Consider the following 27,815-nt stretch of genomic DNA (forward strand, 5'->3'; position numbering starts at 1 on the left):
AAAGTGTCTTCTCCATCACAAAAAAAAACTTTTGTTGCTTATAATTTAATGCTGCAATCAGATACATGGAAATCAATTTCTCGTGGGGAGTCCCATCCATTTCAAACATTACTTACACATGTCCTTGAAGTACCAGCATATTCCAAAACCAGACAAGATGTCATGGCAGATAAAGCAGAAAGAGAGCTGGTGATGAACAGATTGCAAGTTTTTGAGAGGTTGCTCTGTGTGTTTGACATGGGACAAAAAAGACCCTTAGAAATTAATTCAAATTTAAAATTAATACAGTCACTCACTGCATCAGCAGGGCAGAAGCTTGACTGCCTGTACAACCCTGAATATTCATTAAAGTGACTGCCGAAAGGGCAAAACAGCTGCTAAGAGGATTATTTGGACTACGTGGAATTTAACCAATTGATGGATTAATTCCGACTTTGCCACCTGCTAGACAATTATCTGCAGAGTATCCCAATCAATGCTAGAAACCTAAGTCGATGCTGGAGGAATCTACTGGAGACCACGACAGCAGCTAAAGGCAGATCACGAAGGACAATAGTTTGCTTACTTCCATGATTTTCATTTACAAAATCTCCAACTGTTGTGCAAACCAAATACCTATATTTCCCTTGTGAGTTTACAAACAGAAGCTCCAAAGTGCAGGAAACCTGGGACTTGGCCACTTTCCATCAGCAGAGTTTGCACAAGAACTGAGGAGGGAGAAAGGGAAGGGGGTGAAATCCTGAGAGTAATAGAAGTTTTTCCCTTGACCTTGATGGGGCCACACCTCATTCTCAGACCCCTGCTCTAACCATTACCCTACAGAGTGTTCGCTGCAGCTGTTTTTTGTTTACACCAGAGGTGAAAAAGGAATTCTTCCTCATTAAAAAAGTTAGAAAGCAACTCTGTTAGTGTCAAGTCCCTGGGAGCTTCGATCCTTGTTTAAGTAGCATTCAGGATATAACTGGATGTTTTTCAACTAACTCCTCTCCCAGGAGCAAAATGAAGCTAAAGGAGATGCTTTAATATTCGTATGTCACTATATATCCATCTATGCATCGTTTGGGTACTCACTATGTGGAATAACTTTTTTGTCTTAACTACAGTTTGAAGGGAGAAGAATGGCACAATACAGCAGCACTGTTATTATACGGGAAACAGTGGTTGCATAAAGTAAAATGAAAACCAGTGGCAAACGCTACCCACTATGAACAGAATAACAAAAGGTACATAGCAAGGCAGAGCTGAACTTCGGAAGTCTCAAACAGAAAAGAGAAGAAGATCAGTCAACTGAGCAGTTGGCCCCGATTTCAATCCTTGGCAGCACTGCTCCATCGCCTCCACATCCTAGTGACAAATCAGTAAGTCTTCCTTATGCAGTGGTAACCCACTCATTTACATTTGTCACAATTTACAGGAGCTGATGTCTTTTGCATTATGAAGCCTTACAGTCTTGTGTTGAGACTTGAAATAAGTCCCAACAGAGGTAGGGTCAAGGTACTTTTATCTCCCCAAAAGAACAGGCTGTTTGAAGGATTTTTATGTGATGGAGGGGACAGAGTGATCTTGTCTGATTATGGCTTGACAGCGCACTAAGTGGCTTCTAAATTCAGGAGGTACTCAGTTTAAAATATAAATCCAGGTGGAGATTTTAGTTCAATGGCTAATCAGGAAAAAAATAAATATATATCTTCTACTTTGTAACAGCTTAACTGTACTGTTATCAAGGACACCTGGGCTTGTGGCTTCACTGCATATAAATATTACGGCAGGAAACAATGGCTGGTGGGTTTTATTGATAGAAGAGTCAAGAAACAGATGTATCTTATTAAAACACACCCATAGTTTGGACACGGACCTAGAAATGCTCTTTCTACACTTCACATCAGCCTCATTTGAGTTACAAATCCCTTCTGGTTTACTGGGTTTATAGGTGTCTGAAGTGCTACTCAGGAAAAAAAACTACAACAAATAAATGGGTTCTGCAGTTAGGACACAATCCAGAAAACTTTCTTCAGCACATGCTTAATTTTAAGTGTCATTACTCTGATCTGAAAATTTTGTATGTGGTGCTTATATTCTTCCCTGCCTGGGAACTGCTTCTGTGGAAAGTAATTGTCATGTCAGACAGAAAGAGAAGATTACCCAAACAGCATGGAAGGCACAGGCCAAGGCTCTCTTTAACCAGAAAAAAAACCCCTAACGCTCAGTATGGAAAACCAGAGCGACGCATCTCTGGCAATGTGCTGTGACCTTCATAGACTTCCTCCTTCAGAGGAGCCAAAGACTAATCCTAGCTGGATTTTCAAACTGCCTCAGAAAACTGAGCACCATGATCATGAAAAAGGACATATGCATAGTAATGGGCAGCCAGCAGTCACTCCTCTCTCTCTAGATAATTTATAATCTTTTATGGTTAATAGTTGTTGTTAAGACCTGCATCAATTTTAGACTAATAAAAACACAATACAGTTGCTTCAGTTACTTGGCTAATTGCAGACAACTTCTGAAGGGGCTATTTCTAAAGAGCTACAAGATGTAGCATTAGTAAGTCATCTCAAAAGAAGTCTACTTTACTCAGAGTAGGGCAACTGGAGTAGGTAAGTTAACCCTATTTCTTATCCATCATTTGCTTCTCACCACAGAGGTGCATGGAGCATGTATTTTCAGTGCAATAAAACTGAATCCCCATCAGCATTGTGGCTTCCTTAAAAATACAGTATTTATTTTACCAGCCAGTTCTGTACAAAAGGGTTTGTCAAACTACAGCACCCGTTCTTCACTTATGAGGCATAACTGCACAAGGCCCAAATTAAAGGGAAAAAAAATAATCTCTATTGTTACTTATTTCTTCATTCCCTACAGTTAATGGTTTTCTTTTTGCCACAGTAGAAGTATAGTGATACATTCTATAATGCTCACAGCCTTTAGACATTTAGATACCATCTAATATATTCAGAAATAGATCATATACCACATGAAAAAGGAGGAAACCTCTTCACTTTTTTTTTCCCCAATAGATTAATTGCCTGAATAAAAAAAGAGAAGGGAGGCGGGGGGAAGAGAGCGAGACCAAAGAGATAGTTTCCTAGAGCACACATCTGTTACCATTTCACAAGCCTGTTCTTGGGAAAAAGCTTGATGAAACATATTAGTGTTACATCATGCTTGAAAAGTGGTAACATTCAAGCTCAGGAGAATTCGAGTACTAACCACTTATCATCTCTCTTTAATTATTATTCCCAGTTCAGTCAGCTGGACTGCAAAGTAATTATCTTCAGATACCAGTTGCTGTTGAACTACCCTTGGTAATGCACAGAGTGTGGTACTTGTAAGCACAGAGCTGCCTCGTGAGTGCTGGTTTTGCAGTATCCACTCACAGATGTTAGCCCGTTAATGCAAAAGTCCTCACAAATTAACCCCAAAGGTCACAAATCCATCTGATGAAGAGTTCTTTGGGAGCTCACGTCATCGAGATAACCAAATCCATTGCACGCAACTCATGAGTAGTGCAGACATCTGTTAAGAATGACAATAATTCTTCCTAAGTCTTATCAAGATAAAAGGTGGCTATCATTTTCAATAAGGGAAGATTCAGTCCCAGATTAAGTAGTGTCAGCTGTGCAGTGGCCCAGGTATGGGATGCAGACAAACATGAAAAGCCAACATGTTGCTGTGTAATAGTTACTTGGAAACACAGACACAGGTATAGTACGCTGTTTTAATGTGTCCATAAGTATTAAGAATTGGACGAAAAGTCAAGGAAAATATGAACGATGCACGTTACAGATTCACTTTATTTTTTTAATCCATCCAGATCACAGTTCCTTTGAACACAGCCTTTCAACCTCTCAGACTGCAAACTATTTTACAGATAACCATAAACACTTGGGAAACCCTTCTTTTTTTTTTTTTCCAGTTGTGTGTTTTGCAAACAAGCTTGTGCTAGCCTCAAAAGTGAGAGGAACCCCAACAAGCCTGCTCAGCAGTTTGACACTTCATTTCTATTTATCCAAGGTAGAGAGGACAGAAAACAGCAGCTCAGTGCTAACTTTGAGAGCGCACTGCTGCTTCTCCAGGAGGTTTCCAGAGTAACTTTAGGTGCAGGGGTTGTCTCCATGCCAGCCCACACGACAGTAATAAACTGTTCACTTTACAAAATATTGTTGCAAGGCAGGATGTATGCTTAATAAACCATTTATGCCAGATTATTTTGTTAAACTCCTGGGATTTTTACATCGCTAAGACTTTCAATTTACTTCTCTCACCATGTTCCTCCCCTTTTGGCTTGCTTTGGCTGTATGTATTGTATTTTGCTCATCTTTGTAGAAGAGCGCTTTTCAGGGCTAGCCTCTATATTATTGCAATGGCCTTCAAGATACTCTCTGCCTGCCTTTGTTTTCTTATAAACTGTTCCACAAAGAGCTGAGAGATCTTAAAAGTGTCTCTTAAAACATGACACTAGAATTCTGGTTAAGCTTGCCAAGATTCCTGTGTTAACAGCCCTGTTTTATTCAGGTAGGTAGAGATTTTTCCATGCCCCCGCCCCTTACACACTCTATTTATTTAGTTCTTTTATGCAGATTCCTGTACCTTTCACAATGGATTGTGACTCACTTCAAGCCCTCTTTCTTTTTCCTTCCCGCTCTCCACACCACGGCTGACAATATTTACTCAGTTTCTTTAGAACCTCTAAAGAGAATGAATTCTAATGTTTGAAGTTGGATCATTTTTGATTAATTAAATATATATTATGGTGGTGCCAGCAGCATGACTATAATTAAAGCCATATTGGATTTTTTTTTTTTAATCAAAAGCTCTGATTTTCAAGTGTTCGCTCACTCCTATATGTGCTTGCTCACTCCCTCCCTCGCTCCTTGTCTTTCCTCTCCCCCCATCTGCGTTCGCTTCTGCACACACGCTCCCCCGCCCATTATCTCTCACACCTGCACTCCCAATTGCTCACGTTCTGTGGCAAATCCTCCTCGCTTGTCAGAAGGGCACAACGTAAAGGGCATCACTTGGAAAAGCAGCTCGCACCAGCCACTCGTCTGGTCTCCTCCCATCGCAGCCACAATGCAACCCCAGGAGGGCAAAGCTAAAAGATGAAGCCACGCTATGGGGAAAGGGGGTTGTGTGAATACATGGGCCAACTCCCCGCATTAAGGCAAGCTTCAGATACCTCAGCCCCTTAGAAAGACAACGTGCCCCCCACCAAACAACCCCCTCCACAAGCAGTAAGTCCATATTTCAGAGAGCTAAAAGACACATCCAGGCTGTTTGACATGTCACAAACAGTAATAGGAGACACAAAAATGTGCTGTTCAGAAGTCTATGCTGTGGTGCTGTGGTGATACTTGCGTTACTCAGAGCCTGTTTCCTTTCTCAAAGTGCTCCAGACAAGTCAAGCACAAAGCACTCAACGTGCAGCGCTGCCTTCACTCAAAGCTATTCCTTCTCTCAACACTGTGCCGCTTATCACAACCAACCGTTGTGGCTTCTGCAAAACTCAAGCAAAAAAATCCAGAAAGACTTTCTGGTTTTGGTTTTTTTTTTTTTTCAAGAAATGTTATAGAGGGGAAGAGAAAACATGTGGCTGATGAAAGAAAGCAGAAAATCCCTGCACATCTGTAGCGTAATCCAAACAGCCTCTGTAAGCACATCCTAGAGACCTCAGTTCTCAAAACACGGCTGCGACCTTGCGGCATGATCCATGCGACAGGACGCTCATACAACCTCACCCGTGCATAAAGCTTTGCTGTTGTGGTTGCCGTTGTGGGCCAGAGCCTGTCTCTCTAATGTCTTAGGTCACTAAAGGGACACCATCAGTGTGAAACCAGGCCAATGATAACAGAATTTTAAAGTCACTTGAAATGCTACCAGTTCCCCAAACACAACTGAGCAATGCCTTTGTTGTCACATGCTCCTGTATGTTAGAAAACTTTCCAAAAATCTTCCCGAGTAGCATGATACAAAAGGAAGAGAAGTAGATACACAAAGGAAAGACTAACACAGGCCTGAAGCTCAGTGTTGTAATGTCTCCATTTGGACCGGAGAACTTCATGGAATGAACAGCCTCAACTGAAGAGCTATGCTGTCAATCTGCAACAGGAACCCGTATTTTCAGAAAAGACAGCAGTAATGACAAAAACCAAGAAGTAAGTATTTGCAAATAATCAGCAATTCTTTCAGATTGTACGTAACAGCTTGCCTGTCAGTTTGTTATTCAAACACAAAAAGTACTTTAAATATAATCTTTCAAAATGTATAGGTGCCTGAATATTACAGTTATGAATCTAAACAGAAGCAACGTTCTAGGCCCAGAGAATCACATTATACTCTTATGATCAGGAACCAGCTTAACTACGCATTTATAAATTACTCACTTCTGAGAGACGTAAGATCTTTATGCACAACCTTCTGTGGTCAGGTAATGAACAGAAGCACATAATTGTTCTGTACTTCAGAAGATAAAGCAAAGCAACGGTAGGATACACACGACAGATACTGTAATAATGCATGCTAAATGAACATGCTCAACATTCTTAGAAACTTATTTTCTGAAAATAAGTTCTGCAGATATTACAGTAAACAAACACCACTAATAAAACAGTAATGCCTGCACAATCTCAGGAGGTTTAAAAAAACTACATTATGAAAATAGTTATCATAAAAGCATCGCAATGAACAGATCCAGGATTCCAAAAATTTAAAAATAGTTGCAAGACGGTAACAATTTGCAACACAGACTAGTAACAATCTTGAAAAAATACAAATGAGTACTTAATAAACATAGGCAATATTTTGTTTAACAACTTTTGGTCACTAATAAATGCCTCTATCTTTAATAAATTTGAATGGAATTTGCAGATCTCATATTTATTTCTGAAAACCCACATTTTGATCAAAATGTAAATGGCTCAATGGCACTGAAGCTCTGGCAAAGGGAGGTGTCCAGTTCTGCTCTGCAGAGGAATTTGGGCTCCATCCCACAAAGCTCTGCAAAAGTGGGGCTTGGAGGAGGGTGCATGTGCAGTCTCTTTGATTTCAAAAACCATTCCTCTTGAGTGATTTCTCTCCTACATCTCTTGACTAACAGCATCCTGAAAAGTCCATCTCTGTACTTAAGTGTTGGGAGTTAACAGGACATTTTAATAATCAGTAAATAATTTTAATTTCCATCATTTCTTATTCCCTTGGTGGGGGAAAGGTGTCAGCTGCTTTAGCTTTGCCTGAAGTACAGTTACATTTTCAACACGTGGCAGGGATACTGACAACACAAGGCAGGACACTGCAGGTACGTGTATATATACAAGTTACATAAATTTAAATTTACTTCAATTACAAGTTGACTCATCAAATGATTGAAGCTTCAGTAGTAGAATTGACAAGCAGTAGTTTATCTAAAGCTAGGTTATACCATATACCTGTATGAATGAAAGCGTATCTGCCAAAGCTTAATAAACCTGAATTTGCAAATACCTTTGCCCTTTAGGGTGAGCACCCAGCCCTCTTACCCAAATGCAAATTTTCCTATTAACAGAAAGAGAAATTGATCTGTACCTAGAAGTTACTAGGTTTCTGCCAAGTTAGCTCCTTCAATGGGTTTCCCAAAGGGTCAACAGGGTGACCCTGGAAAGGAAAGAACAGGAAAGAGTGGCAAAAGGTGGAATGAGGAGAAGGAGGACGAGTACCCTTGGCCCAGATGCCCTGAAGTTCTCCAACCTTTGTACATGGCACAGAGAGAGCGAGCTCTTAGGCACAAGAGAATATGTACAGGCAACATCAGGGTCGACTTCCTCACCCCTAGCTTCCAGATTTTCAAATTTGTTTACAGTTTATCTCAACATCCCCCCTCCCAATTAATTTTGTTTGAACTGTTGCTGTATGATTCTGTTCATACCCAAAACACTCAAAAACACAGCAAAAAACCCCACAAGATTAACAGAACACAGTAAGGCTACTCATTGTTTTCTATACAGGTTCAAAATACATAGATGCCCTTGCTGCATCACTGACTGAATGCAGTTAAACAAACAGGAGTTACCAAATATATTTTTTAATTTTTTTTTTTGAGAGAAATAGCAGCAGCAAAGACAAAAAGCAAGAGAGCTCTCTACCCAGACAAAGCTGACTTCCTGAAGGCTAAATACCTGCTTGCTGGCAGCCATGGTTTCAAAATCTAAAATCCACTTCACATCAGATGCTTCCCTTATTTACAGTATTTCAGTACTGATGACTCACGTAATTTTCATATATAATAGCTTTCTTTAAACCTGAGCTCCCTGAAAAATGATTACTTAGGAAGCGTAACTTTTATTAAAAAAAAAAAAAAACACACATTGATGCATGGCTTCAGATAGAAAAGCTTGAAAATATATCCCAAGTGCAGAGCTCTCAAAATACAGAGTGCAAACAGAAAACACACATAAAAAAACAAAAACAAAAACAAAACAAAAACAAATTCATTATTTTATAGGGCTTCCGTCTATCAACAGAATGAAAGAGTTTGTCAGCATTTTCTAAGGCAAACATTGCCAGTCACAAGCCACTAGAGCAACCACCAGCCCTTCCATAATGCTACCCAGTAACTCATTTTCCTCTTTGGGAATTTATACCTTTTCTAGAACACAGAAACAGTTTTTTTCAGCTTGAATGCTCCCTGCACTATGTTATTCAAAAGGCGTATGTTAAGTAGCAGCCAAACTTGCACAAACCTCAACTAATATTGTATTTTGCAACACTTTTTTTGAGAGTACACATATTTTTCAGGAAAAACACAGTGCTTCAAATTATATCCCTAGAAAGGCAACTAATCCTTCCCAGACCCAACCACTACATATATCACATTGAAATACTGTGGCTGATTAAGCTCATTACAAATTTAAAGCTTTGCTTTAAAAAAGGGGAAAAGAGGTAAGATGGCATGGATAATTCTGAAGTGCTTTATAAATGCTGTTGAAATAGTAAATCCATTTTACAGATGAAGTACAGATGCTGGCTAAGCAGTATGTGGACATTCAAAGACATCTTTTGTACAAGAGCTGGGAACCGAAAACAAGTCATCTAAGCTGGTAGGTTTTTTCCCAGCTGCAATGCTTTCATTTTACAAGATCCCTTTTTCTTGACTACTCACCTCTTGTGCAAACGACTCTGCTTTCCTCCGCAGGTTCTTTTCCAGTTCAAGGTTTTCATGAAGCTCTTCATATTCCTCTACTGCCAGCACAGATACTGTTTACAAGAATAAAACACAATTAGAAGTAAAAGTGGAATGGATCCAAATAAGATGAAAGTACTGCCTGATTTATGCAGATAAGCTGTTATTCCCCAGCACCATGAATCCTTGAATGAAGGTATAACTTGCATATTTCCATATACAGTCCCCTTTGCAGTATTTGTCCTGTTTGCTCCAAACCTCACTATATACGGATGCACAATTACTGATCTTCAGAACAGAGTAATACTCCTCCCACCCAGACTCAAAACGCCAGCAGACATGTAGCACAGACCGTATTTTGCCTCTTTGGGTGCAAGCAATCAAAGCCTTAAGAGAGCCTTGCTGAACCTACCAAAGATCACTACGTTATTTTGGAGGCACCTGTATTTGCCTGCCTGGTTTGAGTTAGGTTTCATGGGTCCTTTTAAAATGGAGATTTAAAGAAGCCTCAAGAAGAAAGCAGTGCAATTTTGTGTTGCCTGTATTTAAACTGTGCTCACAAAGCCAGGCTAAAGCTAACCACGGGGCATGCTTCCCCAAATTTTGAATTCCAAAAAATTCTGAACAGGCCTCAATCCAGGACAGCAAGCATCGTTTGGAAGTATTCAAGTATCATTTACCTTTAACATGTCTCAGTGACCACTTGCATAAGCTTTAGCTCTTACTGGTTGAAGACTAGTTTGCAGGATGATGACACTGCATTTCTAACACTGTCCTACGTAAGTTCCTGGCTTCTTTGGAGATGAGCATAACAGTTTTTAAAGCTATGTACAGTGAGTGGTACTTCAGAGCGTGGGATATACATCACAGACCTCTTGACTCTCAAAATCATGTTAAAAAAACCAAACACCACAAAAAGAACCCAACCCATACACTTAAAAAGTTAAGATAAATTCACCATCTCTGACTGAAATGTATTGATTACACAGCTCCAAGCCAGTACTGCACCGAGACAGAATACAGTAGGTATTGAATAGATATGTTGGAAGCTCATTTCAAGCATGCAAAAAAAATCTCGCTTTATGTTGCCTGTGCATTAGGACCTAACCTGGTATAATTCCTCCTTCCTGGAAAACAGACGAACGTGAAACAATGGGTTGTTCTTTTTTTATTGGGCTTAGAAAACAGAAAACATTTCAGAAACATTTGATCTGCTACACTATCCCATCAAAAGCTTCTTCAAGCTGGTCTGTCTAATCAACCTACCCAAAATCTGGTGTTTTAAGAGTCTTGAAGTACTGCCTGTCATAGACTCAAGCAATGCAGCCACATCAAAGAGGTAAGAGATGATGATGAGTGGAACACTTGGTGGAAGCTTACAGAATACACCCTACTGTGCAAACCTCCTCTCCCTGTGCTGAGACAGCTGCAGCATTCAGAGAAGACACTGTCCCACTGGACAGCAAAGGGAAAAGAGAGAAAATAATTTCCCACTAAAAGTTCATACATTTCTCTGTAATTCAAAACTCAGCTGTTTCCTTGAAAATGTGGACAACGTTGATTTTGTATACTTTTTACAAAGAAAAAGAGAGTATTATTGGCAGAAGGCCATGGCGTGATTGGAATCTTCCCTATCCAAAAGACTGCACTTTTCTTGTGTATTTTCACTATTTAGCTGCGGCTATTTCCACAGGTCCTTCTGTGCAAAAGCAGCAGCCCTGGCCATTCCCTCCACTGCCTGACAAACATTTCAGAATTTCTGGGAAATGTCTTACAAACTTTTTATTTTTCCTCCCTAGGTAAGCAAGTAAAACACAACTGCAGAGGAACAACTTGAAGATAAATCAAAATAACTCAGAATATGGCTGAAGACCTCCAGGATGCATTGTTAAGGTGCTGTTGAACAAATAACTGAGTGCCTCTGGAAAGTAGAACAAGTAAAGTATCAAGATAGGCAGGCATTAGAGGCCAGACCTGTTGTTTTCCACTTCAGGAAAATGTGAAACAGCCAACGAGACTTAACCAAGCAATTTTTAATTTTACAAGGCTGAATCAGCAACAAGACAAAATGGCACAATAAGCCAAGGCACTAAAATCTTTACCGTTCCCTCTGAACTACCTTTGGTCAACTATTTGTGGAAGTACTCACCCTCATTAAGGAAAAGCTTTCCTTTTCTGAGCCCTACCTCTTTTTAGACTTTCCCTGGTTTCACTTCTCATCTCTTTCCAGGAAAGGAAAGTCCCTGCTCTCCTTCCATAACTTGGAAATCCTACTGACCTCATTCCCAGCACTCTTGCCTTTTTCTCATCAGACTCTGAACATACAGGTTGTTCCCAAGTCTTTAGATACTCAGAATTATTAGCTGTGTCCCAACTAAAAGGAAGGCAATGTAATGATTTAGGAAAACAGGAGATTAAGGTTCAAACTCCATCTCCATGGAGGACTGCCTTCCTGTCCTAGCTTGCCACTTGTGCCACAGAGCAAAAAGTTTTCCTATTCTCACATTCAACCTGCTATTTACACTGTCCCATTTTCCTGGCGTAGAGACAGTCTAGAATAGTCCATGTGCTTATGCACTGGCTGCAGCAACAAGGCCGAGTGTCAGATCCGGACCACAGTCACTGTTCTGTAACCTACTCCTTGTACTACACCATAAAAGCTCTGAAGCTTCTGCAAAGGATGTAGCAAACTGTTAGAGAACCTGCTGAGACCACACACCTCTGTTACATTTCTCCAACAGTTTTTGCTGCTTATTAACTTCTGTTGTCAAAACAGCCTTTTCTTCTTTCACTTTATTCACCTAGAAAAGCGTAAAGATCAAAAATAAGAGTATTTTAGTTAGTGACATAAGGCATATAGCAAGACAATGCAAGCAATATTTTGCTTTCAGCAATTGTTTCCTAAGTTTGGCTTGATCTTCGGGTTTCCAGTGGGATGGAAAGCATTTTTACCCCAACTTACTGACCCCATAACAGATGGCATTAAAGGGTTTGAACTAACGCTTCACCTGGGGCTGCTCCCATGGCCCATTCTCATGGCACATACCAGTCACAGCTGCAAATATAACATCTTTGGAACCTTTCAGGATGAGGCGCCATAGTACCTGGTTGAAAAGTTACTAGCTTGCCCTTGACGGTTTGCGTTTTAATATAGTCAGGCTGCTGTTTCGCTTTTTTTCCTGAGCTCTGTTTATTGTCCAAGAGCTGTCAGCTGTGTCTTTCTGAATGCAAGTGTTGCATAGCCAGGAAGAGCCACTAAGTCCTGATTTGCATCAGTACATGGCTTATCCAGCTTTCAAGCAGGAATGAAACTCGGCTGGCTCCAAAAGCCAATTTGCTGGTCTAATTACCATGACAGGGCACTGCCAATAGCTAAACTCAAGGATATGCTCAATGAAGTAGCACTAGTGATTCAACTGGACATTCTCCAGAAGTATTTCTTGCACATCCACAGGTTTAAGGAAAACCATAAAAATGCCGCAGGCTGTGATGGGTGGGGGGCTGTCAGGAAGTGGAAATGAGAGTTATAATAGGGGCATTAAAACAGATGATGGAAACTCATGTGCCAGCAACAGCAGCAGACTGGGCTCTGACGTAGAAGGCCCCTTCTAGGCATACACCCTAAGTGGTGCATCATACAGACAGGCTGGCAGGACTTGCGATTAGATAGTATTCAATTAACTTCACAACTGAGCATTTTTAGCAAAATTAGATACAAAAAGTACTGACTATACACTAACGTGGTCTCGCCTTCCATGGTACAATACATACTTCTTCAATTACTTCTACAAGTTTGCACCTCAGGTTTTCCAGTTCAATGGCTAAGGTCTTCTTTTCCTCATGAACAGATACGATTTGATCTCGCAGCTCTACAGTTTGAGGAAGGAAATGAAAAATATATTTTATTCTTGGAAGAAAACAACAAAGGAAATGTCATAGCAATGCAAGTATAATCAAGTACAAAACACCCTAACTGCACACAAAGCCTCAGCTGTATTCAAGGTACATCCTCAATAATTTAGGAACTTTGCATAAGTGTCAAGTAACAGATCTATAACTGGGCCACAGTTTCAGATTTACTCTGTCGAGGTAAGCTGCCTTGTTCAGTACTGCTGTCTTTATTTGCATTCTGAATGATTCATTTCCTGCTATACAGGGGCCAACCCTGCCACCGCAGAGTATCCTGAGTTCTACTCAGGAGACTGTCACATCACAGAGGCCCGGGTACAGGGGTAGCAGAAAGCAATTTTTAATAGGCCCCCTTTAAAACAAATTAATGCACTTCAATTCTTTTTGGATCATGAGTTCTTGTCACAAGGGAAATAAACAAAACAACAGGCAGTTAATACTTGGGAGGTTTTCACTGAAGAAATTGTCCTGAACAGCTGCCAATTTATAGTCTTTGTAACATTATGTGAACAGAGTCAGAATATAACCTTTACTGATGGAAGAGCTAATGCTTGTAATTTTCCCCTCGGAATTTTTGTTCCTTAATTATCAAAATATGAAATAAATTAAATTCACAATGGAATAAAACATTTGATTATAATAACTTCTTAACAGGAGATCAGTTTGCATACATAATATATCAAGGTTTAGGTTAACATAAAAACACCACAGAAATATAAATTTATTGATATATATTAGCTTTCAGTAAGTGCTCTCATTCCCCACCTGCTTCCAGTATTTCATAGCACTGCTGTTTGTTGAATACCAGCCACGAGTTGAGAAAATTGTTGCTAATCAATTGCAGATGATGATGACATCCTGGATGTCATTCTGCTTGGTCTCACATCTTGAAAATGTTGATTCTACCTTAGCCACCCGCTCCCAATTCAGGAGCCTCAGATTTATTTTCCTCCAAATTAAAGACACACACATTCTAAAGTAAATAAAAAGACTTGTTTTCCCAGAAGATTCTTGAACCAAATCATCTGATTTATGGATTTGTGTTTTCCAGTGAAATTAATAAGAAAAAAAAGTTTCACTGGAATTTATGGTAACTGGATTAAGTCAGGTCTTACAGTGCATAGATCAACTTCATAAGAAGAAGAAAGCATATCCGTATAACTAAATCTTTATAAATGTGTACAAGAAACGTTTCTTTTCAGATAAAGGGTATGCACAAAACTGATTGACCAACACAGCTGAGTTTTCAGTTCTTGTTATAACCAAAAGGTCAGCTAAAAAAAAACCAAAAAAACCCTAAAACCTATAAATGAATTTCAGGTACTGCTCTGAGACCACTTTACACTTCCATTAGGAACCACAGGTTTACTATCACCTTTCTCTAATGTATGAGATAGCAGAAATAGAGGAAGGTATCTGAGGGACAAGATTTTATCCCTTTAATACATGACAGGGTTTTCATCAAAGAGCCTCAGACTATACTACCTCATTTGTACCTACAGAAAAGTGGTGGGAGCGAAGGAATCATTCCAAGAAACACCCAGTATTTTGTTGAATGGTGAGAAGGCTAAAAGAATTCCAAGGCTCCCAACACAAAACACAATTGTTTGGAATTATAAACATGTATAGAAGAGCAGATTTCACCTTGGGCAACACCACAAAGCATTAAAAGGAGTTTTGAAAACACATCTTTCATTGCATAGGGTCCTTCACTTAGCAGGTAATCCAAGATATAACTTCTGATTTTTCCCTGAAGACAAATGCCATGCAGCTTGGCTTAGGCTAGGGACACAGCCCTAACGCTGCCTTTTGGTATATGTTGACAGATCACTCTGCTACCATACGCACACACGCTTCTCTCCAGGCACAGGGATGGAATATCTTCTCCTATAGCAAATGGGATGCCAATGCTTTTAAAAATACTCAGCACTTGTAACAGTAACGTCATTAGCATTTAATAAGGCCAGAGAGAGGAGCAGAAGCCAGGACTTCTAAATCCTTTACAACATGGCACATTTTATTCTTTAATGAATTCTTCATCAAGACAGAAAGCATATACATCACAGCTCTTCTTGAAATATTTCTCTTATTTGACCCTGCTACTCTCCTAACCATCTACAGCCAGAGTCTTTGCTCTCTTTAAGTTATTCTTGACCTCTTTCTCCAATAAAGGACAGGAGAAACTCCAGAGTGTTATTTCCTATTCAGATGGGTTGCATGGTACAGATCACACCGTTCTCTGCCTCTTTTGCTACATCTGTAGGATGAAAAACTGCTTATTATAGAAGAGTATTACAACATCTTATTTCTTGAGTGCGATTTTCTTAAAGCATTTTTACAACACTTGTTCTGTTTCCTCAGTGATACTTTGTACCACTTCATTGAGGCTGCTGCATTGAAACAGAAAACAATTCACAATGTCAGGCTGAAAGTTCAGGAAAGCCATACTTAAGACATCATTTGCTATTTAACTTTTTTCTGAGAGTAAGTTACAAGTCGTTGGTTTTTTTAAAAAGTGAACCACTTAATCCCTCTGTCACCAAATGCAGTATGTGGGCATTCCCTTTTTTGGATACTATGATATAACAACATACAGAATCATGATGACTTCATCACAGAGTTAGACAAGAAAGGAATCAGATTTTGGATTACAGAAATAGAAATTGGTTTTCCAAAAAGAACCAGGAATTTCTTAATAAAGCACAGATTTCTCTTATCAATGTATTCCCATGTTCCCAAGCTTTGCTGTTTTACCCAGTACAACAGTCCCTTTTTAAGTTGCTTGTTTGGTAATAGCTCAGAAATATATGAATGAAGTTTGTGCAGACAAAGGTACATAATGGAAATAGGAAGGGAGAGTCCCGTCTCTCAAGCTTTGAAATAGTGACATTGCAGTTGAAGCAATGGTGACCTTGTCCTTCTGCTTAACTTTTACTTTGTTAAGGATCTGAGGAAATACTTCTTTCACTGACTCAGTAACATTGAACTCTCTTAGTTGTGTAGATGTCATTTACCTGTTGCATTGTAACTGACTCTGCAGGCTGTATATCCAACCATATACGTTACACAGTATCACTACAAGCCCATCATATTGTTAGTCTTTCCTGGAAATCCTTTGATGATCACTCTCAGAAGCAGGACTCTGAGCCAGACAGATCTCTGGTCCAAACCAATACTGCCATTCTTCAGACAATTTTTGCCTTGCGTGGTGGTGTAGGCTCAGCAACCACACTCACCTTTTATTTGCTGCTGACAATGCACAGAATTGCATGATCCAGAGTTAGCTTCTGTATCTGTGGATGAATCGTCTTCATCAATGTTAATCTCTTCAGTGATAATTTCTGGGCCCAGTTTTGCCATATAAAGCATACTAATTCTTTTCAATGTCTTATTTTCTTTGTTCAGCTGAAAGTTGAGAAGCACAAACAGTAAGAAGTTAGTTAGTCTGTCATTAAGCTGCTGTGCAAGAAAAAAAACTATTTTTTTCTCTCTTACCATTAAAAGATCTATGAAACAAAGATCACAAAGTAACATTAGATCAAATGCTCCATTCAACATCAAAATGGTCTGAAGATGGGAAGCTTGTCCTTTTTTTCCTCTGAGGAGGCTGGAATTCAACACGATGCTTCATCCATGCCCTTCTTTCCTCTCAGGTACTTATGACTAATAAATACCAGATAGTTTCAAATCAAATCAACTATCAAACTTACTTAATGCTACGCATTCTTTGTGATAGCTGCTTCAGCTCCTCACCCTTAAGCATGTACCAGCATCAATAGGAGCCCTAACTGAATGACCTGACGAAGAGTTTGTGTTCCTGAAAGCTCATCTGGTTTTGCCATCTATATCAACTGGTCAAATAAAAACTCTCTCACCTCCTCCTGTGTCCTTATTTTGCTTATAAACTACAAACACCACAACTACTATACTCCCAGTCAGGGCAGAATTACCTCAAAATTCTTTTGAATTATTTTCAATTCTCAGCAATTATTGCTGTAGAGTCAATGTACATACAAAGGAGGCTGTATCATAAACCAATTCTTTATGGGTCAAACCACAAGTCAGAAACCACTCTGGGATGGACAATTAAACACATGTCTCTTGGTGGACGATATAGAAAAGGTTCTGTAAGGCATCTCAAGGTGCCAGGAAAAACTGAACAGAGACTGCTGTAAATGTTGACCATTTATTTCACTGTGCTGCATCTAGACACCGCATGTCAGCAGCTCTCAGCAAGCTCAGCACAGTCTCAAGGGTGTTCAGGCATATGTTGGGGTGACTGCCCACCCACCAGCCAAGCACTCTCTACATTCACGTCTAAGAATGAGGCTCAATTTTCTACCAACAATGTACAACATGCTAAAGTCAAGTGTACTTCAGAAGTCCAATATTTACCTTGAAATAAAATGCGTGCTGAACAGTTAGGCTGACCCTGATCAATCATCTTTGATCCCCACCTTTCCTCAGCTCCCCAACTACAGGAGACTTACTCAAGAACGTGTTCATTTCATTGCCAAAGAATGAAACTGAGCAAGTGGGAAGTATGGTGTAAGGGGTCTTATTTAGTCAACTCACAGCACAAACAAATCAGCTTTGGCAAAGTAGCCCCACAGGGTAGAGCTAGTCTTTGAACTGCCCCTGTACGTGCATTACAGGAAAAGTGCAGAGAAGAAGAAAAGTTGCATAAATACATTCATTTCCTTAGTTATATGCTGATTGTCTATCTTATGAATTCTAATATAGTGTCATTATGCAAACTATTAAATAAATACCTCCAGAAAGTACATTGCTAATGCATCTAAATTAAAGTGATTTCTTGCTGGCGTGATTTTTACCATATCTAAGGATGTACTTTGGGCAGGGGGTGGGGAGGGGAAAAAAAAAAAGAAAAGAAAAAAATGGCAGTCAGCATTGCTAATGAAATTTGGTTCAAAATTGCTGTAATCCATTTTCTGATGAAGTAGCTCAGATGCATTTTACACAACCAAAAATATATAACAGAGAGATAAAAACATTCTTTAATAATAATGCACTTCTGATGAGATGGAATATAGAAAATTACACACTTGCTAAATTCATCAGACTAGACGCAATCAACAGAGCAGCGGAGGTCACCTTTCCCCTGCCCTCGCTTTGCTTTCATAAACAATCACCTGAAATGTAATGCAGTGGTTGACTTTTTCCATTTGATTTAGACACTGAAATGCTCATTATTGTTTTATATCTCACACAGGACAGCTCTAAAACTTGTTTTCCATTTAACCTAAATGCATATAAAAACTAGATATCAAGATGCTGGTCCATGACTTACTCTTCCAAAATAGAAACTAAATTAAAATGGGTATTTTTTTTTCTTTAAAGGAAGGAATTGTATTTTGCATCTTGCATATGGCTTACAGTTTTTGCTAATTCAAAACAATTTCATAGATATGCAAGATTATACAAAAATATATATGTGACACGTATACAATATCAATTAAAAAAATAAAAAGAAAAAAGAAATCAGATGAAACAGAATCACCATAATTCTTCTCACCTTAGAAGCCAAAGCCTCAGCACTTTCACGGCACGTCTTCTCAATTTCAAGATGGTTCTGAATGCAGTTTACTTCCTCAATAACCATGTGAGAAACTAGGGGAAGAGTTTAAAAATTAGTCAGTATTTTCCTGCATTTGACACATGCATCCCATGATCAGAAACACTGCATGTTTTTCTGTTAACTTTCTATGAAAGCATTTCAAATACAAGGAAGTATGTGCTTAGATAATCTCCATGGACAGACAATGTTCTCCATGAACATTGACTATCTCGTTCATTGCTTTAAGCAACTCTCAAGCCACGTCTGCAGCATTAGAGGGGGAAGTGGAGAACTGAGCATAAACTTATGGAAGTAGGCGGCCAGCAGGACTCTCCCTGACCACCATCATTCACCATCCTTATAGCATTAACCCTTTGAGGAATCAGAGTCAGACCACTAGGAGTGTCCCTTCAGATTGCCATCACAATCCTCTTGAAAATTTGATATGGATGCTGTTTTCAGAAGATCAGAACCTTGATATTTTTAAACAGCAAGATTAACTCCAGTGCCTTACAACAATTATTTTCACCTTCCAGCCTTCATGTTTATATGGTATTTTAAGTATCATCACACTTGCTAAACACACTGTACAAGAAGCTGCAGGATGGCAGGATGTGGCACAGGCCTAGGGCAAGTTTACTAGGTTCAAACGTGACCAAAGCCTCTGTATTTGTAGTGCCTCCTACAGTACAAACTCCACTGAAGTCAAATCATCAGCACAGCACAGTTCCTTCTTCTGGTTCTGCCTCATCAGCTTCAACGCTAGCTGCAGCAGCTCAGATACACCCTGATGGATGCAATCCTGATGGAAACTCAACACTGCTTGCACCGACTGATTTTTGACAACCTCAGCTGAACATCCCAAGTTCTGTATTACTATACAGCTGGAATGTCCAAATTGCTGCTTCTTTCAAGTCTCTCTGTGCTTGAGCAAGCCATAAAATAACTGTGGTCTTACATCCTGCCTTCACAGTCCTACACAGATTCAGGCACCAGCATGCACACATGGACACACACAATCTTCCATGAGACCAGGGCCGAGAGCGAGTTGTCTGACTGCATCTGAAATACCTGACTGTGCTACTGTATTTGATGTCACAGCTGGAAGAGCAAGAGACACATCTGTCCTTTGCACTTACAGGATCCCTGTTACCGCAGTGGGTACACATCACTATATCGAAGATATGCAGTATTCCTAGAGTGACCAAAAAGTTATGGAACTAATCTTATTTTGTAACATAGGAAACTACTATGAGTTAGAGGATATTTAAAAGCACAGATGCATTTTCACTTGCAATTCTTCTTAACTTCCAGCAGCGCACAGGTACTTAAAGTCATGATGCTGAAAGTCATCTTCTAAGTGACAAGCATCAAGTCGCACAGGAGATCTGGAGTAAAGCAGGAAACCCAACAACAGTTTCCCATTTCTCAGGCTAGCACCTTGTTCATTGATGCAATTCCTCCTTGGCTCCTGGCTCCCTTATTCATGCTAAGCAGCAGCCTGGACCCTAATTCTGAAAGTCATTTCATGGCGCAGATTCCTTTTCAGCTCAATATCAGGATTTCAATGTGCAGAAAGGACTATTCACAGTTGAACAATACTCTGCAACAAGAACAAGGCTAGCAGAATATGGTACAAGCACGAAGGACTTTTGCTACTATCTCCTTTCATTTTCATGAAGATAAGCTTTAAAACCTAGTGATTTCATACCACTGGATAGAAATCCTGCCTGCCCTCTTCCAGGACTAAAAACTGAGGAGAGATACTTAACTTCTCTTTGATACCCAGAGGTCATCTTAGTAACTACAAAACAGGACTTCAGGATAGGAAAACGCAGGCTGTTAACAAGTGTTATTTATGCAGCTTTATTGATACTTTGTCAATATTAACTAATAGTTTAGTAACTAACACAGGAAAACAGCAGTACATTGGAGTTTGCTGTCAAATCAGTAGCTGCGTGCAAGAAAAGTTCTACAAAATATGAGCAGCCAAAATAAAAGAGCAGGGCAGAGCACTGGGAAATCTTGGTCCAAAAACTGTATTCATATGAAGTCTTCTAACCACATTTCTTTCTTTGGTTGGTTTTTATTTGCATTTTTTCTGGCTTTGGAGAAATTGTCTGCCCCAAGTGTGCCATACCAGCTGCTACATTTAATTCAAGAGAGGAAAAGCTTCAGGTAGTCCATGTTCACATCTCTCCTGTCTTATTCTACCTAGCTCTGGGAAAGTGGAGCAATGAAATGCTTTAGGCAGGATGAGGAAGCAGTGGAGATACAGAGCTGCTCCCATTTTACAGACAGAAATGTAATGCCCTCAAGCAAGGCTAAAGTTAGGAAACAAGGATTGGGCTCACATGGCAGAACTAGGGATTACTCTTGGTTCATTTAAACTTAATTAACCTGCAATTATGATTAACTCAGGGGAAAAAAAATCTTTCCAAATTAAATACAAAAATATATTATTTCCTAAGTCTGTCCAAAGTTCTTATTATGTCAATATTAAAATTCATAAAGCAGCGCTAAGTGGCCTGAAACATCTCTAACCTTGACAGTTTTTTTCAGGGGTAATAATAATCCGCAGCAAATGCAGGCCAACCAAAAACCACTTAACTAATTAGTAGTTGCAGTCACCGAGAAAACATGAATCAACACTGTTATTACAAGTGGCACATTTGAGTGGCATCTAATTATGACTTGATGAGCACGATACTTGCATTATCAACATTACTACTGCATCCCATCAGGGACTAAAAGCCGCTGATGGCATTGACTGCGAGAAACTCCCACTCAATGGTACTGCAGCACCCAACAATCTCCTTGGCAGGGGCACCCTCACTAAATGACATGTTAAGCGTAATTACTGGTAGACATTGTAAATAAACAGGATTGGAAGTGAAAATTGTACCAAGTGCATAAGACACAATCTGACACATTGGAAGTGGCAGCCTTAATTGAGAGTTTCTTTGACTGCTCAAGATCATTTCAACTGCATTTCTCGGAGGACAGTGATTATAACTGTGGAGACAGACGGCATAATGGTATCAGCACTGCTGACAGAGCAGTGAATTAAATTGTATCTGCTGTTGTGTGAAAGCCTTGATGAGAGGTACAGATCCTTAGTGGTCTTATCATTATAACACAATGGTCATGTTGTCATCAACCTTGCTGGCTCCAATTGAAAAGAAATGATTGTGTGTTGAAGCTTTCCCCCCCACCACCACCTTCTATCTCTCGTGCTCAATAGAACCAATTTTCAGAGAGCTATGAAATCACGCAATAGGGCCTAAAATGCAGCTGCTTGGCATACAAACGGGGCCCCATTAAACTGGAATCACACACAATATGTGTTTATGCCAGGAGAACAAATAGAAGCTGAGTACAGGCCAAGTTTATTCACAGACACAAAGCCGATGTAGCTCTTCATCAATATAATTGCCTTTTATATTGTCGTTTAAATAATGGGCTCTATTATTGCCTTAAAATCCTAATATTCCTGGCATTTTATCACTATGTTTACAAGGTATGTCCTTTAAAAATGTGAAAGGAAGATAAAAGAAACCTATAAAATTTTACAACATCAAATATTACTTCAAATTTTAAGTCTTAACTACTTGACATTTTCTGCCACACTCTGGTGTTCCTTGTATCATAACAAAAAACAAAACAGGCTGCAATTTTTTCTAGAGGAATTAGACTTCTTAGAGAACATTCTGCCCTCACAGAACAGTTATCTAAGATCATTTAAGGCAGTAGATGATTCCTGTTGATTTTAAATTATTTTCTATAATTGTATCATATGATACATATGATATGTATAGATACATTCGCCTATAAAAACAGAAATGAGAAAGTTCCTCTATTAACACAGTCACACGGAAGTATAGACATGATTTCTTTCTCCTGCGTTAACTTCATCCACATTTCTGATGCTTCGTGGTGCAGTTCACCATACTGGCACAAACCAGACCACAATCCTACTGTAATTGTCTCTTCTAAGGAGCTATTCCACTAGGATACTTCCACTCCCATTAGATGTGCTTTGTTGCTTCCAGACACCATACAGTTTCAATAGAATCATTACCATAAAAGTATAAAACTGAATATTGACATTCTCACAGCCCAGACAAGACAGAACTTGCTCTAAAAATTATCAAGAGACAGCAGCTCATCCTAAAATCCTTTATTGGTGTGTCTATGCTTAAGGTAATTTTACTCCTCCTTCATGAAAAAATTACCATTCTTCTCACTGTTGTTATTGTTATTATTACTATCATCAATCTCAGCAACAGGGTCAAATCCCACTCAATCCAAGCATATTCTAAAAGTTGCTTGTAGAATCCAGGTGAGAGCGCGCTGCATTTGTACCACGGTATTTTTACCGCTTTGCACCTTAAGAATGGCTACTTGTGTCAGTGCACATAAATGCTGTGACAGCAGTTAGGTTGACAATGGTCAAAGTCTCACTGGATTAACTCCTTAAAACAAGGGTTGCAAGAGAAACAGAAAGTGGACCTGAATCTCAGCATTCTTAACGCTGCCGTAGAGCATGCAGAATGATATTCATAACTACCTATACCAAAAAATTACCACTAACATTATTAACTTACTTTTCTGAAACTCCTCCAGTTTTTTGACAGCTTCATCTCGTTCTTGCTTGATTTTGTCACACTGCAGGAAAAGAGAAAATTGAAATGAAACACTGATCCCAGTTATTTAATTAGCAGTCAGTCACAACATCAAAATCAACAAAGATCAATTGCCAGCACAATAGCATACAGAAGCCTATGGAGCATTATTTCTTTTTTTCTCTCAGTCATGTACGATTGATGGAAACTATGCATAAAAAAATTCATTACCAAGAGTATTTCCTAACCAAACTGACAAGTTGTACTTGATTTTAGGTTCCAATTCAGAGCAATTCTGAAAATATTTTAGAAGAGCCACATTATCCAATATATAAACAGTCATCCATGTTCCACACAACAGTAAAAGCAATACCTTGCATGTCAAGAATATGCTTTAAGTCTATGCTTTAAGTTCTTTAAAACAAATAGACTTGGAAGAGAGGCCTATGTTTCTATACCCACCACATGCAAGGAAAACCTCAAAGCAAGCCAATAAACAGGTACATGCTGTTCAGTTTCATAATATCATGAGAAATCTTTAGCCTTGAAGAGAAGACACTCATTTTCATACTTTGAGGATTTCCCATCACCCCAGTTTTATTAATTTCAGGGTTAATGCTACTGCTACACAGAGCTGCAATCACTAATCATGATGGAAAGGTTTCTTCAAAGAGAAAGAATAAAAAAGACGTTAAATAGACTTTTCTAAGAAAACCCCTTCTATAAGCAAAGAACTCAAAGAAATGAGTAAACTTCCCAAGAGACACAGTCAGTGATTAACCACACTGTGAAAAACACATGACCCGGGGGGAAGTATGACTGGCACACAACGTGTCTTACACACACGGCATACCAGACACCCTTCCTCACATGCGGCTGTGTATGTTCATCGTAATAAATCAACGAAAGACCATGAGCTAGCTTTTGGGAAGAGATCTGTGTGACTGACCTCCTCACAGTGTAACTGCAGTTACAAGGACATCGGTCCTCAGAAGAGGACTGGGAAAAAAACCTGAAATTATTTTGCTCGATTTTCGGTTTTTCCACATGAGGACCCACTTTGAGTTAGCTGGGAAAGGAGCCTGCTGTTAAGTAGCAAGAAGGGGGAGAGCCTGATTCAAAGGCAGCCAAATTCAAGAGAGCCCTTCTGTCAACTCCGGAGGACCTTGGATGAGGCCCAAAGAAGGATTTGCTCTTGGGCAAGGAGAGGATGCCACTGGTGTCGCCTCAGGGGCAGCCTCCACACAGGCTTTGGAAGCCACTGCTGATGGCTGTCTGTGGGAGCAAAAGGAGCTGTACTCAACAAGCAATTTCTCTTCTTGTGGCACTGGGGTGATGAGGCAAGGGACAGCAGCTGAGGAGGGGGACAGATCAGTCACCAGCTGCTGTAAAGGTCTGTGAAACAAGGAAGAGCTGCAGAAGGAGCAAGACATGCTGAGCGAGTGGCACTGGACAAGAACTCACCATTTCCTCTGGCCCTGTTAGCAAAGAAGCCATTTAGGGAATCTTGCACAGGAGAGGGAGGGAAGGGAAATCTGTGTACGAATCCTGCCGCTTGCTACCCTCCCTCTCAGTTTCCCCAGCAAAAAGTTGCCTTACCTTACTGGCAGAAGTGCAATCTGAGAGCAGAAGGCAGTAAAAGACACAGAAAGAATTTCTGATAGCTCCTGCAGAGCACAGCTCCACTGCAAAAGGGGGATCAGTGTGAGCAGCTGCCTCTTCGTATTTTACAAGAGACACGCTGTAACCACACTGGCATACTTCACCCACGGACTTTTCTGCACGCTGCAAGCTTTCAGCCCACTGCACATTAAGTGAGCTAGCGCTTTTAATGCTCAGTTTAAAAAGCAAGAAAATTAGCGTCTTAAGGATCTGATCTGTTGCCTGTGGAAGTCAACAAGAGACCTTCCTACTGATGGAATCCTTGATGTAGAGGATGTGGTATGCTCCCTACCCCAACGACAGGAAAAACTTCTGAAATCCTCCAGCGCCACGCTGTAAGGCGTAACAGCTTCCCCTGTGCAGCAAAAGGGGAAGTTAAATGAGTTATTCCACTTCACCTGCAGTGCTATTTGCAGAGAGCGCTCCATTTTGGCCACAGCAAGCTGGCCACTCTGATAGCTACGCATGTTTCTCTGGGCAATCAGGGTCTGTAGGTTTGGGTCTCTGCAGAGCAATTCCTACTCCCAGTTGCAGCTTTCTGAATATTTTCCTTTTGCTGCTACTGTGCTTCAGAATGAAAGCGCAGGAAGAAAAGGAGAGCGGGAGATTGTTGCCCTTGCTGAAATGATCAATGGAAAACACTTTGCCTTTTGTCTTGCAATCAGACCCGTGCAAGCAGAGCTGTTACAAGTCCTAACAAAAAAAGCTAGTTTATCTCCAATTTACCTAAGATTTCGAAAAAGTTGTGATTGTCTTTAACTACTAATACTGTTTCAAACTGGAAAGTTATGCAAACAAAATATTCCTATGAAGGAATTAAGTTTCATAATAAAAAACATTGTCACCCCTTAAAATAAATTTACCTTACCTGTAAAACAGGAAAGTTTCAAAATATCAAAATTTAAAAGCGTTAGCTGCTCTCAAAAAGCTGCACAGAAGCCTTTAAAATTCACAACCACCTCACTTTTCCAAAAAGCAATTTGAGGCATACACAGTAGAATTGCTAATTGACAAGAATATCACCAATCGTAAATGTTAAAAGGCAAATACCATAACATTACTATAAAATCTACTGTTCACTTTTCACATGCATGCAACTCTTCAGGAGAAACAGCTTTCAAGTATCTACTAAGTCTCCCCTTGTCAGTACTAACAGATAGCACCATACTCAAGAGTACCCTCAAATGGAAAAAAAAAAAAAAGTCTGTAACTCCTGGATTGTTGGTCAATTTTCTGGCTTTAGCTTTATTTTGTTAAGAGTTCCAGCCTCTCTGCAGAGGAAAATAAGCATTTATACCATTTTATCTACTATATTTTTAATCTAATATTTATATCACCATTATCCCAACAAAAAACCAAAGGTAACAGACAATATTCCCATTCCAGTCGTGAACTAACTATAGGAGCTAATGATAATTTCTTGGCAATAAAAAGACACTGCATGTCTTTTTATTGCATGCAAAGACAGTTCAGTTTCCAAAATTAATTTTGTGAACAACTCCTTACAGTTCATCTTTGCAGGAGCAAGTTCAGGAGCTTTGCTGACCACACTCAATTTCAGATTTTTGCCTTCTTTGTACACAAGATACGAGGCAATAGTTTCATTTCTACCACAAGAGAACTGATACGCTAGCTTACTTACAAGTAAATCACATACATGTCAAAGATCGGTGTTCAAACCAAATACTGCATATATAGCGAGGTGAATAGCAGTACATGAACTTGGCCTGTACTTGGAGCTAGTACAATACCGTCCCATCACGGGAACCTGACACTGCAACATGATGTTGGGAAGCTGATGCACACAACCACCTGGAAGCCTGGGGATACACAGCTCTCCACACACCCGCTCCCACCAGGCTGATTCTTTGCCGCTAATTCCAGGGAGGCCTGGGTTTCTTGTCTATTCTCTTCTAACAGGCTTCTTTTTTGCCAACTATTTTGCACATAAGCTCCTACTGACTTCAGTAAAGGGCCTTCAAAGGGCAAAAACAAGAAGGAGATTGTTCAGTCCAGATATTAAGATGCAAGAAGCTCATGTAGTAGCCATATAGTCAATTAAGCCATTGCTAAGCAACACAAGATACATTCTTTCCCATTTACACAAATAGTGAAATTTATGCAGATTTAATGCTTGTTCTAAAATTACGAGTTTGGTACAGTGTTCAAAAGTATCCTCTGTCATCTGCTGTACTCTTCTTACATAAAGAATGAGCATGTCATCAAGGCAGAAACCCTTCTCTTTTCCCATCTGAAGACAAAACCTATAATCCACTCTATACGTGTGCTTTAACAGAGCGAACACCATGAATGATGTATCAGAGATACAGTATTATACCTACTGTTGTGGAAAGCTGTCTTGCCTTCCCCCCCTCCCACTGGCAGCATGACAAAACACTGTCAAAACCAGTGTTCAGAGTCATTTCTGTCTGATTAGCAAGTAGTCAAATATTTATTCATGATCTGACTCGGAATACGTCAGAACTGCATATTAAGTTACCTACATTTGTGCGCAACTGAACGTTAGTTATCTATTTTTAGGGGACTGGTATGCGTGCTTAGTCGGCTACTTCAATTAAAAGGATGACCTAAAAGAAATAATCTGCCAATGTCATTTTTGCTCCAGTTTTTGAAAATATTTAAACATACTAATAAAATAAAAATGCCTGCACCAATTTTGACAGAGACCCCACCAGAGGTCTCCTAATTGGCAGTTTAGCAAGGCAATGAGGAAGAGACATCATGGATCAAGGATCCTATATTTTGCTCCTGAATTTTCATAGTTATTAGCATCCTTTTAAGCAGCAGTGCTTTGGACAAAGTAACCTACATAAAAGTCAACTGACTTCCTAATCTTAAGAAAAAACACAGAACAAAGAGCATAAAC

At 39.7% G+C, this 27,815-nt stretch overlaps 1 protein-coding gene across 1 annotated transcript in view; it reads right to left on the bottom strand.

Annotated features, from left to right (window-relative positions):
* Nucleotides 1-27,815, bottom strand: part of KIAA1598 (KIAA1598 ortholog) — a 55,608-nt gene that overhangs the window by 24,949 nt on the left and 2,844 nt on the right. Inside the window, exons 2-7 of the mRNA XM_010286505.1 lie at nucleotides 23,249-23,309; nucleotides 18,600-18,694; nucleotides 16,300-16,468; nucleotides 12,926-13,023; nucleotides 11,874-11,955; nucleotides 9,134-9,228 (exon numbers count right to left, since the gene is read on the bottom strand). Of these exons, the coding sequence (XP_010284807.1) occupies nucleotides 9,134-9,228; nucleotides 11,874-11,955; nucleotides 12,926-13,023; nucleotides 16,300-16,468; nucleotides 18,600-18,686 (531 nt within the window). The 5' untranslated portion in view covers nucleotides 18,687-18,694; nucleotides 23,249-23,309. The remainder of the gene's footprint in view (nucleotides 1-9,133; nucleotides 9,229-11,873; nucleotides 11,956-12,925; nucleotides 13,024-16,299; nucleotides 16,469-18,599; nucleotides 18,695-23,248; nucleotides 23,310-27,815) is intronic.

This window comes from Phaethon lepturus, unplaced genomic scaffold, assembly GCF_000687285.1.
Source record: "Phaethon lepturus isolate BGI_N335 unplaced genomic scaffold, ASM68728v1 scaffold29864, whole genome shotgun sequence".
Lineage (NCBI taxonomy): Eukaryota > Metazoa > Chordata > Aves > Phaethontiformes > Phaethontidae > Phaethon > Phaethon lepturus.